Genomic DNA, 18,737 nt, shown 5'->3' on the forward strand with positions numbered 1-18,737 from the left:
GCTGATGTACCATGGCTGCAGGAGGCGCAATGATATACGCAGTGCCTGAAAATTGTCCCCTTTTGAAAGTTACTAAGGGGACTATTTTCGGTTGTTGCATAATATCATTGAGATGTGTGAATTCTGTGACAAGTGCATTTAGTGTGTTTTCCCTAAACTAACACTGATGTGGTGCTTTTAACACATCCGTTCTAAGAGTATAATTTGCACTGCTCTTGGTAGATTGTGTTTGTCATTATGAAAATCAGCTATTGCGCCTGTGTTATTTAATTTGCATTTTTTAGTAAATAACACAGATCGGCACTTTTTTGCGCTATTTGCCCTGTTTAGTAAATATGGCCCTAAAACTAAAATAACAGCCTCATGCAAAGCATTCTGGGAACCAGAAATCCTCATCAACTTTTTCTGTTTTTTTTCCTTTAAATTTTGGTTCCCAGAATGCTTTGCATGAGGCTGTTTAGTTTTATTTTGTAAAGATAAAGAATTTTTGAGACATAATAGGTATCAGAATTGGGAGCCATTGAGAATTTATACACAATGAATTGTCATGAAAAATCACTTACACAAGGAAACCTTCTGATGCGTGCAGCAGGGTTATTTGAATGTCTGAGCTGCACACGTGACAGACAAACTAAGCAGAATGATGGCATGTGAGAGGGCAAACGACTCAATAAAAAAAAAACACAGACTTAACATTATGATGGGTTCCAGTGTTAAGAGAGCGCTTTACTTCCTGCTGTGAATTTGTATGACGTGATAGTATCATTGAATTTAGAAACAAAAATGCATCATGAAAAACATATGTTAATAATATTTGCCTTTATTGTTTTATACAACATTTTCACATGACTTTTAAAATCTAGAATTATACACAAATATTTTTCTCTGATAGTTGTTTGATTATCTTGTCTATAATACGGATGTATAAAATTCTGTCCCAGGTAATTGTTTTTATTGAAAAGCATATAGACTTTAGTATTTAAGTTAAATAAGAGGCATAAGGCCAAGCTGACAGATTTTCTAAATACCTTGTTAGCTTTTTATTTCCAGACAGTTTTTATCAGGTACGTAAATAACTGTCATCAGCACACATCTGAATATTTACATCAAGACATCCGGAAGATCATTAATATAAATGCTAAAAAGAATAAGCTCTAAGATGGTTTCCTAAGAAATAACCATCTTGATTTTTTAGAAGACGACCTAATATTATTTGATATATTTTATAATATTATACACCCTGAGAGAACTGGAATACTGGTGGTATTGAGGTGAACACTGCTGAACTAAATGATTAACCAATCAATAACCACAACAGCAACTAAGGAAAAGGTACTTTTATGAGTAGTGTGGATTCGGACCAACTTTATTTGTCACATACTGTTTCTCGCCTACTATATAGTACATTACATGTAGGAAGGAAAGTATGCAGTTTCAATATAAGGCATATAGTATAGTATGCTGCAGCTGTCTAACACCCAAAGACACACAAAACTAGAAGAAAAATAGTTATACTAATCTGCTGGCACTGTTTAATATATCAGCAACGCATAAACCTTTCAGAACAGAGATGTACTTTATTATTAGGTAGTAACACCAATCTGTCATCCTGTCAATCCATCATTAAGTCTAAGAATATGCAAGAGTTCATTGGCTTAATTAACTAATCACTTTATTAAAGGGCTTTAATATAATCATGTCACTTTTAGCTATGCAAGTAATTTTCATCCATTGCCCTGTAGGCAAATTAACAGGAGACATAAGGGCTAAAAGTAACACATTCATCATTTAAGTGTTTGAGGCACTCTTACATTGAAATAGTTCAATTACGCTGGTAAGGCCGGGCACTTTGCCTTTTAAACATTTTGTTTGATTTTTTACTGGGGTTAGCCTGTAATCTATTTTAAAACTCAACACAATGTTTGTTGGTATGTTCATACAGCATACGTATCACTTTAGCCAGTTGATTTGGATTTGATGTGATCAGATTTAAATGACAGAGATTGGCTGTGTGTAAAACAGCTGATGAAATCACTCTCTTGGGGGGGACGAATATTTTAAGCAAGTAACATTTAATCATTTAACATTTACCTCACTGTAAAAATCTTTTAAGTTTTAGGTTTAATCAAACTGGCTGTGCAAGTCATTTTAATTTACTTTTTTAAAATTTTGTCTGAACTTGTCTATAACTTAAATTTGCTATAACTTGCTAAACAAATTGAAATTCATTAACGTAATGACCGTTATGTAGACCAAATAAAAAAAGTAAGTTGAATAAACTGGAAAAAAATATAGTGCAGCCGCATTGAATGTCTGAGGATCTAACCAAAACATAGGAGAGTAAAGTTTATTTGCACTCAAGTACAAAGTAAATAAAATTTGATCAGTGACTGTGAGTAGCAAATTCAGCAAAAAGTCAACTCTGAGCAGCCAGAGTTGAAAAATGTTTAACTTTAGGTGAAGCTCGTCAATGTCACTTCTCACTTGGCCATCCAATCACCGTTGGGGGGGGGGGGGTCAAATAACGACGTGTTATAAAGAACTGATAAGCAAAGTAGAAGTATCATAGCAATCAAAGCTCTTAGCTTAAAATATGCTTGCAAGCACCCACAGTCGCAGTCCGCCTGGGGTTTTCAGCCGTGTTTAAATGTTTTGGTGTACACGCCCTCAAAGCCATCAGGTGCACAGGTTGGAAAAGAGATAGAAGAGAAACATGCAAAAGATGCCATGCCAATAACAATGAAACCCTGTAATTCCTAGGCAGTTTTCTTATAAGGATGTAATTGATGACTTTCCATCAAAAAATGAAAAAAGTCAGGGTTAAGGGATGTGTATTTTTAGTGTTTTATTCTGTGTGCATGTTTGTTTAAAATAATGATTTATTTGTGTTATAAAAGTATCTTTTTCCAGGGACACATAGGCTAGAACCAACACTGATTTAGCCATTATTAAATTGACTGACAGGTGTAAAAATAAGAAAAGACTGGTGATAAAATCTGTCTGTGTTTAAGCAGTTCACTCTAATCTGCCTACTACAGTAATTGACTTGATTTAATTAGAGGGAATTAACACGGCCAACCGCTATCTGATAACTTTGTTCATGAAACAAATTAAATGATTTGTGTTCATTACCTGCAACCACAACAGTGAGAGTAATAAAGACAGTGAGAGGCATTTTAAACAGCACAACAAAAGCATCTTTCACTCACTCATAAACCTCACGATATGTTACGTTTTTAATTAGTATAAACAGCAGGAAATGTACTGTAAGACAAGTAGAAAAATGTCTTTAACAAATATAATAACACACGATTGTAAACAACCATTTTCATACAGTGGTTAACTGATGCTGAATTGTGTGTATCAGGAGAGTTATTATAGGATTATAAACTCATCATATCGTCTACCTAAATATTTAGGCAGCAATCTTTCTTCTTTTAAGATTGCACTTTGCAAGTGGTACGTGTTAAGTGGCTTATATTTATGAAATCATCTTATTTGGACTTTGTAAACTTTATATTTTCAGATGTGATATATGTTAAAGTCCCGTTCTGTCTCCCTGCCTGTTTTCTTTGTTTTCCCTGTCATCATCATTTGGACTCCATTTCCCATGATCCTCCACACTCCCTGACCTGTGTCTAGTCCTCAATCATCCTCACCTGCCAGCAATCACCCCCATCAGTACCAGTGTGTTCATCTGTTTTCCCCTGCCAGTTTCCATTATTGTTTAGGACAATGTTTCATGGGTGTTCATTATTTTTCTGTAAACCGCACACCTAACTTGTCCAATGTCTTAAAAATAGACACCAGAGCAATGCTTGTGGTAGCTGTGGTATAAGAGAAATTATTGACTCCGGTCCTTTGAATTATTTGAAAATAATGCACACCTGTGGTGAAATGGCGATTTGCATCGTGCAGCATTACCACCTTGGGAGTGCATTATTTTCTTATAATTCATTGCTCCGTCGTCAATTATTCCTTACATAACTATTAGTTCAACCAGCATAAATATATTGTGAATGCCCAAGTTAATGAATATATATTAAGGTGATACAATTATAACATTCATGTTCATACAACTACAGTAAACTTTAGTCCTATATATTCTGTCACTGAAAACATGAGATTGTTTGTTGTCCCTTATATGTTTAAACTCGGTGTGGTTTCTAGCTGTGTATTTTATTATGTTAGGATCTTAGAAGAAACATGCAAAAAAACATGTTTTTAGTAACATCTGCTTCTGATTTAAACCAATTTCTCATATGAGCAAGTAAAATCCTATATGAGAAATGAAGACTAAACGCTTACCAATGGCAGTTCTTTCATAAATACACAGTCCCTGGTGTTAGTTACAGTCACTTTATTTTCCAATCTTTAATATCTCATATCATATTTCCTTCAAACAGAAAACAAAAGTGTAAAACTGAGTATGGAATTGATCATTTCCTGCTGTTTCAGTTGGTCATGTTTAACCAAATTAAACACATAAAGAGTGTAATAATACTGTAACACACCACTCAAGACTACATTGTTTTTTATTTATTTTTTAAATTGCTATCAATAATAATTGTTACCTGACACTTATTATTGATAGCAATTTAAAAAACACTGTCAGAAAAAAGCAGTCAAAATAAGTACCCCAGCTGTCACTGGGGCGGTACCCTTTCAAAAAGTACAGATTTGCACCTAAAGTGTTCATATTAGTATTTCAAAGGTACATATAATGACCTTTATAAAGGGTGTTGAAACAGTTACAGCTGAGGTACATATTTTGACCGTTTTTTTTTTCTAACAGTGTAGTCTTGGCAGAGGATTTTCATTCTACAAAGCATTTAATTTAACAAAAAGTTAAAAGAGTTAATGACCCAATTTCATGTTTTCCTTTGTTTTTAGAGTGTTAAAAGCTGTGCACATAAAAGATCTATAAAGTTACAACAATTAAAGTTTCAAATCCAAAGAGATCTTCTTTTTAAAAGTGAAGCCTTATCCACGCCTACCTAAAACGTCTCGTTCAACACGCCCATGCAGTTAGAAGTCATACTGGTTTGAACATTTGAATAACACCGCCCTAATGTACACGCAAAGATAAAGGGTGTAACTTTAATCACACTGTAGTATTGTTGTTTCCACCATGTCGAGTTGACGCTGTTTTGTTGGGAATGGCAAATTACTTTGTTCGGCCTGCCGATTGAGTAAACATTAAGAAACCAGGTGTTAGGTTTTATTTACAACACTGTTTCAGAACAGTACAGCTCAAATGTTCGATTGTGTGCTGCACATTTTACAAAATAACTACTTTCTAAACAAGGGGGAGTTACAATGCTGGACGTACACAAGGACTTAATCTAAAAAGTGGAGCAATTCCAACTACACTGGTTCTGCTGACTGACATCCTGTAAGTAGCCGATGTTTTCATATTTAATGGGGACATTCCACCAAAATCAGACTTTTTCCATGTTTAAGTGCTAAAATCGGGTCCACAGTGCTTCTACCAACCCAGAAAACATGAAAAATAGCAACCCTGTAACTTTGTTTTGGTAAAGCTCTCTCTGCAAGCATGTGAATAAATAGGTCATTCAGATTTCGCTCCCCCCATGACGTAGTAAGTGGATCTTATTATAATGATACCGCCCCTTCATCTGCGCTATCCAACCATGAAGCGGCCTCACGAGTGCGAGAGACAGAGAGAAAGAATGACTGACAACACGACGCGTTTGTATTCGCTCAATCACAAACAGTAGCCTACAATCTTATAACTTGTAGTTTTAATGGTCTTTCTAAAGGTTGAAGATGAGGATTAACGTTACCTTAGTGCAAGAGCAGCTCATTTGGATTTAAAGGGATACACACAAAAACGGTGCATTTTTGCTCAGACCCATAAAGTGCCTATTTTAACATGCCACAATAAATTACCTATATGGTATTTTGAGTTAAAACTTCACATATGTACTCTGGGGATCTTAAAAATGTCTTGTAGAATGTCCCCTTTAATCAATTTCCTAGTGACGATTCAAATGCGAGTTTTGAGCTGTGACGCACCTGTGTTTTTTTCATATTTAAAGAATTTCCCATTCTACAATCACAAATGCAGACATGGTATTATGCTTTAGTATCCTTAACTTACAAATCTGTTACGTTCTGCTGGTAAAGTTGATCAATCAGCTTAGTCATCTACGTTTTCTGGGTCAGATTTAGGCTTGTATTGGTAAGGTAGTAAATACAATAGTAACTCCTGGCTCTCACTATTGCGTTGGGATCTCATCTTTCAAAACATGGTAAGGAACGTCACATTTCCGTTTACGTAATTTGGCCAATCAGAACGCACTGGATAGCTGGCCAACACAATGTACACCAAATACACAAAGTAATGTGCTTTTTAGCTGCAAAATATTTAGTTCCCCTAGCAAACAAGTACACTCGCATATACATTACATTTGTAAGAGCTGTAAGGTGGTGCCAAACCCTGACAAAAAGTATTTCCTGAAGCCAGCAGCAAATGGCTGAATCCACAGGGAATCGCTTCCTAATTCCTGTTGAATTATCATCTGAAACCTTTCTCAAAGAATTCACATCTACCCCCCAAGACAGTTACCCCATGGTGTGGGACACCCTACCACACTTTCTCGTCCCCCTCTTCTCATGTTCTCAAGCAAACTGTATATGGAATGCTACATTCTGTATCCACAAAGTATCTGAAACTGGTCTTGTTTGGTGTTATATGAAGTGTTTTAATGCAAGTGGTACATTTGGGTTTGTTAATATGACAACAGGATTCAATGTTAATCTGTGACAATAAATAAGTAAACTTAACCTAATGTTGGGAGACAACTCCTAACTTAGACATGTTGACCAATCACCCACTGTATGTATATTAGGCTACACCCCTGATTTTACAACAACCAATCAATACCAAACTCCTATATGCTTTGTTCTCTGGTTATTTAAGGAGATGTGTAGAAGACTTAGGCGGGACTTTCTATATCTAGAAATGCACCCCCATGATGCTGTATCTTTGATGTTTCTTTTTATTTTATTTTGAGGAATCTGTAACCAGATCTTCATCTCCTTACCAGGTATGCAATGGTTTTTCGTTTGTTTCGTATTTGAATTGGAATGTAAATTGGAATGTAAATTGGCTTCTGAATTATGTGCTACCTACCTGGTTAATAAATTGTTACGTTTGCATTTATTCTGCCTTACTCTGAATTATTGACTACAAGTAAATTGATGTATCCTTTGTTACCGCAAATCTATGACCAGGATTAAGTAGGCGTATTGTCTGCCATTTTATGTTTTGGTTATTTGGTCTGACGAACCACTTACCCTTAATAGGGTTAAGTTTGGCGTATCGTCTGCCTTTTACTCTGTTGGTCTGACGAACCACTTACTCTTAATAGGGTTAAGTTTGGCGTATCGTCTGCCTTTTACTATGTTGGTCTGATGAACCACTTACCCTTAATAGGGTTAAGTTTGGCGTATTGTCTGCCTTTTACTATGTTGGTCTGACGAACCAGTTACTCTTAATAGGGTTGAGTTTGGCATATCGTCTGCCTTTTACTATGTTGGTCTGACGAACCAGTTACTCTTAATAGGGTTAAGTTTGGCGTATCGTCTGCCTTTTACTATGTTGGTCTGACGAACCAGTTACTCTTAATAGGGTTAAGTTTGGCGTATCGTCTTCCTTTTACTATGTTGGTCTGACGAACCAGTTACTCTTAATAGGGTTAAGTTTGGCGTATCGTCTGCCTTTTACTATGTTGGTCTGACGAACCACTTACTCTTAATAGGGTTAAGTTTGGCGTATCGTCTGTCTTTTACTATGTTGGTCTGACGAACCAGTTACTCTTAATAGGGTTAAGTTTGGCGTATCGTCTGCCTTTTACTATTTTGGTCTGACGAACCAGTTACTCTTAATAGGGTTAAGTTTGGCGTATCGTCTGCCTTTTACTATGTTGGTCTGACGAACCAGTTACTCTTAATAGGGTTAAGTTTGGCGTATCGTCTGCCTTTTACTATTTTGGTCTGACGAACCAGTTAATCTTAATAGGGTTAAGTTTGGCGTATCGTCTGCCTTTGGTCTGACGAACCACTTAATTTTAACTACAGGGTTAAGCATCGACGAATCGACTGCCTTTAATTATAAGGTCTGACGAACTTCTTAACTTTTGATTAGTTGTATGGTCGAGTTTGTGATCGTGAACCTGCAGCAGCTGATGCAAGGATTCTAAGCGACAATTGAGATCCACTTGAACGAGTCAATATAACAATGAGTTAAATAGAATGATCAAACGTTTATCCAAATTCTATATTTATATCAATTTGATTCATATTATAATACGTTTTATATCCTTGGAGTCAGATGTAAAGTTGCGTAACGTTAATTTGTCTTTATAAGCGCCGGAAAAGACTGAACGCGCTATAACCCTTCGTTTGGATTCCGTCGTTGGACCAAACGGATGGATGGGGTCATATTTTTTCCCTTACACATTTAAGCATAAATATGAACTTAATGCTACAAAATGTTTATTGGTGCATGTACTGTATGCTCTAAACTGTTTCACTCAGTTTGTTAATATTCTCGTCCAAAGTAAAAAAAAAAACATATATATATATATATATTTCCACCTTTGCAGAAAAATATTTTCAGCCAATTTTATTTGTGGTTTGTTCAGTAAAATTATGCTGAAACACAGACAAGTCATTTGAATCTTTCTGTTCAATATGGTAATTCTAGGTGACCTCGTATCTGACTCAGTGTTGTGTTAGGTTATGGTCTTTGAAAAATCAACAGAAAACAAGCCTCAGACAATATGGTTTCATGCCAGAGCGCATTTGGTCATTGGATTGAAATCTGAATTGCTAATGACCCACCTGAGCACACAAGTGTAAAATCCGTTGTCCTCCATTTCCGCCGAGCGGAACCAAATGGAATCTCCTTCTTTACTGAGCCGATGACCTGAGAAGATGATTGGCTCCTCCGAATCACCCTTGTTCCTGTACCAGATGAGCCGCAGCTTGGCATTCTGGGCCACACTGTAGTTAGTGCGAATGTAGCTATAGAAGAGAGCGCATTTCACCCGCAGCGGTTCACCGGCCAACACACGATACGTCTTCAAGTCCACTGACCAGTCTATACATCCATCCACTGCAAAAAGGGGGAAAAATCATTTGAGATTCACAGAAAGTGACTAAAGGCTTACAAAAACTCCTTAATGATAAACAGTACATATACAGCATTAAAGCAATGCATTAACAAAATATTAAAGCAATTTATATTGCAGACTTTTTTAGGATTTACTAAAGACACACTGGAAAAGCATGGACATGGATATTTTTGCAACCGACAATATTGTACGTCCATTTCAGATGCAAAATTTAAATGAATCACGCAATGCTTGCGCTCCTCATTTGACTGGTATTATTTAATGCCCAAAAAGCATGTCTTAAACCATTTTGTGCTGCTCTTGGTAAATTGCATTTGTCATTATGGAAATGAGATCTTTCGTCTGCATGCCTTGTCATTAAAATCACCTGCAAAAATTTCCATTCCCATCTGTGCTTTTAGGTAATGTGGTTTCATAATTGCTAATTTCAGACAAACCAATAGGCCATGACTGGGGGCAGTTGTAACCTAATGGTTAGTAGAGAGTCAGGCTTGTAACCCAAAGGTCGCCAGTTTGAGTCTCACAGCGAGGCACATTTCCTCCAGGTGCCGTATGCGCTACTAAACTTGACAAGCGTGTCACTTTCACTAATTTGCCCTGTTTAGACTCTAATCTGCTCCCGTTGCCACAGGTGAAAGACAACGACTGTGCAAATTGCCAAATATATATAAACTAATACATCACTAGCATCACATTCATTACAGTAAACATTGCATTAGAAGAATAGGACTTGACACCTACAATCACCACAACAGACAACCTAAGAAGAGTTATGGTACCACAGATATTACAAACTATTGATACATATGAAAACACATCTATTATTATGTATATGCAGCTGTTTAACAATCCGGCAACAATTATATCTACAGTTTAAAGAGCAAAATGTAAAAATAATATCATTGATATTATGTGCTATACACGTTTACCGTAAAGTTGTGCTTTGCACAACAATGCACACTTTGAAAAGCATGAATTTGAATGATCATTTAAGGGCAATTTTATAAATGGCTTTTCACACAGCCATTGCGTGAGCAAATGTGAGGAAAGCTCCTGCACTTCTCACATACCATAATTGCACATCTATCTCAAAAGACCTTAAGAGGCACAAAGCCACATAACTCTTACATGACATTAGCTGCTATCTCACTGCGATCCAGTATTTCATACTGATGGAAAGATGGAACTCATCAAAGTCGCAGCCATCTGTCAACACGAAACACTGTAATTTATGAGCAATTACAGAGGAGTTTGTAGGCGGACTCTGACTCATCGCTGTACCGCCTCCCGTCACATAAATATCTTTCACATTCAAAACCTGCCACCGCTGTTTTATGTCAAGCACTGTCACAATCACACATTTACGCTATAGATTTTGTTATATGCACTCGGCCCGATGAATTCTGTGCTGAAATAAAACCTGCAATGGAGACTGAAGCAAAGACAATGAGAAGAAAGTGCGACAGTATCACACATGGCTAGACAGGAAGAGAGAGTTTGAGGGCTTAAAGTCACACTACATCAGCAGGAGAGAGCGTATTAGCTTGCTCTGCTGAATGCACGCGATGCAAACGGCATGGCGAGTGCACAGGTTAAGTCTTATGTAAACAGGCAGCTGTATGCCGCCTCAAGTTATTACACAGATAATGCGTTTGCATCCAATTGTTAATTTATCGGTTATTAAGAGCAGCGTAATTCCAAAATCGGACAGGATACGCCTTAAGTGTCATGACAATTGCTGTTACAAAGCCAAACAGCCAGCGAACAACGAAGCTTTGCAGCAAATCCTTAACGTTTGCATATGGATGAGGCTAAAGATTCAGAAAAATAACTCAGCAGTCAGAAATGCTCAAACATTATGCATGCACATATGAAATGCATTAGTGAACATTTCAACTGAACACTAATTCAAGTTATTGCTCCTGACATCACAGACACCTAAAACTTTTTTAAAGGTTAGAAAATGCCACATTATATGGAAAAAGACAAAACAAATAAGACAATGTCAACTTAAACTTAAATAAATATCTGTTCTTATTTACTCAAAATGAGTTTTTTAAACATGTATGCTATTATATATTCACTGGAGAGTTTTTAAAGAATCTTTGGGATGTTTTCTTCCATAAAATGAGCACTTTGCTACAAATGTGTAGAAAATGAAATTTCATTTTCTTTTGACTACCTTGCATAGACAGAATAGATCTTATCCACCTAAGCAAGCATCCATTTTCTTTACCTCACAACAATCCAATATATTACGGTATACAACCATGTTTTTTCTTGATAAGCTGCATTAAAATGTGCATTAGGAAAATACTATATAAATAAAAACATAATTGAATTAAATCGATCATTTAAAGATTTCAGTTTTTTTTTTCATTTTTAAAATGGCACTGATTTTAAGCTCCAAATGTGAAAAGCATTGTAAAATCCATTGCAAAGCCCCGCGCCTGCTTCAATAATAATTGCCTGACCTGCTTACAGCGTTGTGGGCTCAGACTATTATAAAGCAGTACAGCAATTTCAGCTGTGAAAGCTGAAGGGGTACAAAAAGTCAATATCACAACAGCAGCTCACCAAATACTTTGTGCTGATATGCAATTTTATTTCTGACTTGCCTCTGATAGCTTCTTTGTAATTCCTCTGAAGTGGGAATGAATAGCTTGTAGTGGACGTGTATGTTTAGGGAGGTGTAAATAGAGGCTGCTTGGAGGACGCTGCCTGGGGTGAAATGGTCTTCTGAAATGACTCGCACATTGAGCGTCTTATTACAGCCGAATCAACGTAGAAATGACTGCACCTGTATGCAGGGCACAACTTGTTGACTGTTCGATATAAATGCACTATATTTTGACCTGCTTTTCATCAAAACTGTCATTGTCATATAGACTATATGTAACCTTGGAGCACAAAACCAGTCATAAGGGTCAATGTTTTGAAATTGTGATTTATGCACCATCTGAAAGTTAAATAAAAAAGCTTTCCACTGATCTATGGTTTGTTTGTTAGGAAAGGATACTATTTGGCAAAGATAAAAATATTTGAAAATATAAAAAAACTAAATATTGAGAAAATGTCCTTTAAAGTATAGTCCAAATGAAGTACATCCACTCACAAAGATAAAGTTATATTGATATGATGTATTTACGGTATATCTTCATTCAACATGATCTTTGCATAATATCCTAATGATTTTTGGCATAAAAAAATCTATAATCAATGTATTGTTGGCTATACTGGTACATTTATACTGTACCCCTGCAACTTAAGACTAATTTTGTGGTCACATATAGCCAGATATAGTCAACTGCCCTGATATCTATAGGTATTGTACAGCAGCATTATAATGCAATGTACATTTAAAGTAGAAAAATAATATCAAATTGACGATTTCTGTTGTTGCAGGCCCATTCTCAACTATATATGTGTGTTAGGAGCCATGAATAACACAGAATCTGAAATGGTTTAAAAGAAGACAAATTAGGCTTTGATGCAGCCAAACCAATCCTGACTTAAATCCAACAGTGAAGGTGTGATAGGACATGGAAAGAGCAGATTAATAAATGAAGACCCAGCAGTCCGACACTTCTGTAAGAACGGATCAAAATCCAAACACTGATAAGCAAGTCTTATATCAAATTACAGATGGAGTTTAAAAAAAGCTCAAATTAAATTCAAGAGCATGTTTGCAGTTTTTTAACGGTCACATAAGTGCCTTTATTTACATCTATTTAGCTGTTTAAACCAGATCAGTCAATCTTGTGTCAAAGTTATACTTTAACATAAATATATGCATTTTTATAAATCTTATTAAGCGTTTTTTTTTTCTTTTGAGTAAATCCACAATGTGTGTGGGATTGTTTTTTATCTATGTGGGCTACTTTTAGAAACAGTGAGATCATAAGGTCATCAAAACAGGGGAGCATCAAGCCGCTAGAGATTCTGGTTGAGGTGAACCCAGAGGCGAACAGTTTTTATTGATCTCTTCATCCTTCCGTGCTTTTTATGGGTGAACATTTCTGTGAGAAGTTTTATGCAACGCACAACCAGGACTGCAACATGTATTTACTGTTTACTGTAGCTGTCTGTGAGCACCGATAAACTAATTTACCATTAGCATAAAACTTCATTAACAGCCTATAACATACTTATCAAACACTTCAGAGTTGAAAATGTGTATGGATATGAATAAACACATCATTTTATAAATGATGCAAAGTGTATGCACTGACACATATACTGTACATATCAGTTACAATAATAAAAATCACGATGTGCCAACATCCAGTGTCAAAATGATCAAAACGCTAAATATTTACAATAGGTCTAAACACCACATACAATTGCAGATATACAATACTGGAACTGTAAAGTTTAAGCAAAGCTGCAGAGAAAATCTCTCACATCCGGTCACTAATGTATGACAACTAACATCAATAAAGCACACATATGAACTTTTATCAAGGGGAAATGAAATTATACAACATTGACAAGCAACAGCACAACCTCTGATAGTATCCACATTAAAGCCACTAACAGAGAAAAGATTACCAGGTCAATGCAAGGTTTTTAAAGTAATGTTTTACAGTTTTGCTGGACTCACACAAACTCGCGGCTTGAGACAGAACTGCTGTCACTCAAACTGATCAAAAAATATCCAAAAACAGTTCAATTTTTGATTAATGTCCATTTTAACCATGCTTATTGTTCTGGCACCGTTTTGCACATCTGAATTTGACAGCTTTGCATAATAATTAAGGTTAAATGTGAAAAACTTTTATGTAAATGCACTGTAAAAGAAAAAAATAGGTATATATCATATCATATGCAAGCAATAAGGTACGAGAGGCTGCGCTGTATCGTGAATAAGTAACGGCTGAAGTGCGTTGTTAACCCCTGCAACCCCTTCAGCCGTTACTTATTCACGATACAGCATTTGCCTCAAGTACCTTATTGCTTTTATAAAACGGTTACCACACAATATTAAAGTAAAAAAATATTAGTGCAACTTTCTTGAAGTTAAATCAATAAAAGCATTTTTCTGCTAGAAAAAAATAGTCCTTGACTGTGAACAACAACGTTTCAATGTGTAATATCATGCATGAATGCTCAAATAAAAATGATATGTGTGGTTGCTAAGGATGTTGCTAAGGGCACAGTGATAAATAGAATCGTTGGGTGAAGCGGTCATAGCAGTGTTTTATCGTGAATAAAGCACACCTATTGACCAATCAGAATCAAGGATTGGAACTAACCGTTTTATAACATATCATATCATATCATATATATCAGTAATTTTTTAGTTTTCTAATAAAATATTTCAACATTTGTTTTTGTTGAAATGCACCTGTATAGTTAGTATAGTTTAATTAAATCATGCTATCCTTAAATTGTTTGACTCTTGAGTGAATTGGAGGACTTAACTAAGGCATACTGTATATTTCCTGGCTGTCTGTCGCTGTACTCAACTAATGCTGTGCGCGTTCAGCGTAATATAGATGTTATTGCATAGTAAAATAAATGATTTAATAACACAGTGCTCTTGAATTCTTTATTTTAATGTGGTCAGTGGTGACATATCAAGGTTTACTACTTCCAGATAACAACCACCTGAAACTGATAACACATGTTGGGTGCATCCCAATTCGAAGGCTAATGGTTATCTTTTTTTAAACGTCAAGTCTTGATTTAAAGCCGTAAGGAACCTTCCTTTTGGAATGTCTGCATTTCTTACAAATAAGCTAATATAGTATTAAAGTATCAAATCTTTCATGTTCAATAATTTACACATGTGACAAGTAGTCTTGTTATAAGCTGGATGTACTTTATCCCTTACATATACAAATAGAGGCATATCACGTCTTTTTTAGTCAAACATTTGATTAATTGGTGGATTGAGAGTCATTGCTTGAAGCAACACCTATATAACAGACCAAAGCCTCATTTGAGAGCTATTTATACATCATTCATTTATACATTGGTGTCAACCACCAAAGGTGCTGGTATAGAATGGTATGTCTTCATGTTACTGGACAGAAGTTCAGAAGAATCAATGGGAAACCCTTATGAAAATGAACCATGATTTTTGTAGTAACCAAGTTTTTTCAATACTAACCAACTGCAGAAGCGCAGAACCATACGTCATGACAGTCTGAGACTGACAGCACCAGCCTAACAGTCTGAGGCCAGAAGTGGGCCTTATAAGGCATTCCGCTACTTCGGTGTTTTTTTGGACCGTTTCAAAGTTTAAACCAGCGTTACTCATTGCGCGGCAAGCTTTTGGCAGTAAATAATACGGTGATATGATCATGCAGTCATGCGGTTTTTCTATCTTTTTTGCTCCGCACGGACGCTAATTTTGTTAGAAAACCATATCCATTATAAAACTGGACTGTGATCAAGACCCACGTCGATAAAAAAAATGCAGCGCTTGCACAGAGCGATTCACTTGACATCAAAGTACCGACCGTGAGATCAGTGTGCTTGTTTTAAGTATGAATTGTATAAAAATGTATTAAAAATATTTAATTTGAAAATATATATTTACGATATATGAGATACAACTGTATATTATTTATAAATATATAAGGCGATTTCAGAATGACTGAGGCACTTTTTGCCATTTGAGATTAATATAATTAATTATTAATTATATATATAATACGTTTTTTAAAGTTTAATTTATAGTTTATTATCCATTTGTTTTGTTGTGTCATAAAAAAAAACATTTAACACAAATCTTAAAAAATAAAGCTTGAGCATAAAGCATTTTAATAGATTTTAACATTTAATAATTTTCCGTCCACCTCCGGTCTGAAATTACAACTCCGCCCACTTCTGGCCTCAGACTGTCAGGCTGGGGCTGTCAGTCTCAGACTATCATGACATATAGTTCTGCGCTTCTGCAGTTGGTCCTATCTCAGTTTTTTGGGCATATTTATTACCAATGGTTTATGGTTTATATATTTTTTACAACCCATTCTCACTCCCCAAGGCGTCAAAATCTGAAGCATGTTCAAACGCCTTCAGCGTCAGTATGAAGACGCGAAGGGTGCCCCTATGCGTCACTATATCGACGAAATGGGAACTCCGTTGCTTTCATGCTAATCCCTCAGCGTCGGATACAGACAAAAGGGAATCCCGGAAGGTGATGCCGTCACGTTATGCGACGATCGGCACGGTCATGCCGCTTCTGGATGGTAACTACTCAATTTTTGTTCCAATTTTTTTACCATTGTCGCTTGGGGTTGGGGTTAGAACCACTTTCTGTTACATAAAATTACATCCTAACCCAAACCCAACTCTAACCCTAACCCCAAGCAACAATGGCTTAAAGATCAGAAGACAAAAAGTATAAACCAATACAGACATCCTAACCCAAACCCGAACTCTAACCCTAACCCCAAGCAACAGTGGCTTAAAAATCAGAAGACAAAAAGTATAAACAAACTGACATCCAAACCCCAAATCTAACCCCAACCCCAAGCGACAATGGTTTAAAAATTGGAAAAAAATTGAGTAGTTACCGTCCAGAAGCGGCATGATCCTGCCGATCGTCGCCTAACATGACAGCATCACCTTCCGGGATTCCCTTTCGTCTATATCCGATGCTGAGGGATTAGCATGAAAGCAACAGAGTTCCCATTTCATCGATATAGTGACGCATAGGGGCACCCTTCGCGTCTTCATATTGACGCTGAAGGCGTTTGAACATGCTTCAGATTTTGATGCCTTGGGGAGTGAGAATGTATAGCAACTTTACACTAGTTAAAACATGGTTAATTTTTACTATTAGAGGGTGTGCATTTATAGCTACAGCACAGGTTGAAATATTTATTAGCAAGTTTTGCACATAGTTTGCACAATATGTTTATCCTGATACACCATCATATTTGACATAACGCTGGACTGAAAGGTTAAATGATTTTTCCCAACCATGTGATCCAAAGCTTATGATTGAATTAATAAATAATACATCAAGCGGTGAGGGAATCAAGTTCGGCTTAAAAACATGGTTGCATAAGCATGCATGTGTAAAATCTCATTACACAGAGATTTCCAGTTTCATGAATAATCTACAGTGGGCACTGCATAGGTAAACAGAGTTCCTGAAGAAAGAGCTACAGTCGCAATCTTCAGTATAGATTTACCTATATTATATTCATATATCATCATAATTCTGCAATCTGTGGGGGTAGATTTGGTTTATTAGTATTCATACATGAGAATTAACAAAGATTGGCCTGCGTCAGCTCATGTTACTAAAATAATGAAGGTAGAAATAATGAGGTATTTTTGTGTTCGATTTGCACAGCATGTATATATTCATCCATCAATCATTGCGTGAAAGCAGGTACAGATGCAGTCTACAGTTGTGTTCAATTTGTTGACAAACTTTAGGACGTCAGGACGTGGCTTACAACATACAATAATGGAAAAACAACACCAACTACACTGAGGAGATAAAACAGAGATGGGGGAAATACAGGATGTGAAAAAAAGGTTAAAAAGAGGATATTAAACAGGAATAATAAAAAAGAGCGGATGTAATGATTTCTAGAAGAGTGATATTCCCAGATGTACTAACAGTCCGCTGTTACCTTCCTATAAAGATATATTTATTCAACCAGCACTTGATTCATTTCTGGTACTCCTAAATGTTTACATACTATTGTGTTACTCTTTCTTTTTTAAATAATTTTAACAGATATTACTGCACTACTGAGGTTACTGCCCCAGTACTATAAATCCCTTATGTTGTTTTATTATCTTACCTCATTTGTAAGTCACTTTGGATAAAAGCATCTTCTAAATTATAAATATATACTGTATGTAAGAACAGAGAAGCAGTGAAACAGAGGAGCAGAACACAAAAATGATATTTCAAAGGCGATGAAACAGTACATTAAAAATAGTAGCATATAGAGATTAGGTAAAACAGAGGAGAGTTGAATATTTAGATGTGGTAATACTAATAGAGGATGTAAACACAGACAGCAGATAAAAAGCAGGAGGTGACGCAGAAGAGATGTGAACACAGACGGCAGGTGAAACAGAGAAGAGCTGATAGAGAGGAGGTGAACACAGGGAGCAGATAAAAATAAAGGTTAAACAGAGAGGAGGTGAATACAGAGAGGACGCATCATAAATGAAGGACAGCGCGGGGGGAGCGGGTGAGCAACTATAACTCAGAAAGAGAGATCTCATGAAAATATAGATGGAGTGGAGGACAAATCTAATGTAGAAGCAATGAAAATGAAGAAGAGGGCTTGAGTAGAAGAGACAAAGACAAAGATAAACGTTTCAATGCCACACACAAATCAAAATAAACCAATATCTGCCCATAAAACATTTACTGCTGAAAAAGGTTTGCATTTGAACTTAATTTTATTTTAAATAAGAAAGGCAAAATTTCAAAGCTCTCAAACTGTATTTAGTCAGATTACATTGTTGTTCATTTTTGTCTATTGGAGTACACTGTCAAGAGTCAAGTCTGCTGTATAATTGTATAATGATGTTTAGTGTCAAGCAGATGTCTGATCTTGAGTGGAAAGTGGCATAAGATGAGTTTGT

The 18,737-nt window shown here is 36.1% G+C and overlaps 1 protein-coding gene across 3 annotated transcripts in view; it reads right to left on the reverse strand.

The window, feature by feature from the left end:
- The window catches only part of il1rapl2 (interleukin 1 receptor accessory protein-like 2), a 282,978-nt gene that overhangs the window by 108,622 nt on the left and 155,619 nt on the right, over nt 1-18,737 (reverse strand). For all 3 annotated transcript variants that reach the window (XM_055177737.2, XM_055177738.2, XM_055177739.2), the window contains one exon: nt 8,872-9,145. In XM_055177737.2, the coding sequence (XP_055033712.2) occupies nt 8,872-9,145 (274 nt within the window). The remainder of the gene's footprint in view (nt 1-8,871; nt 9,146-18,737) is intronic.

Source organism: Misgurnus anguillicaudatus, chromosome 16 (assembly GCF_027580225.2).
Source record: "Misgurnus anguillicaudatus chromosome 16, ASM2758022v2, whole genome shotgun sequence".
Classification (NCBI taxonomy): domain Eukaryota; kingdom Metazoa; phylum Chordata; class Actinopteri; order Cypriniformes; family Cobitidae; genus Misgurnus; species Misgurnus anguillicaudatus.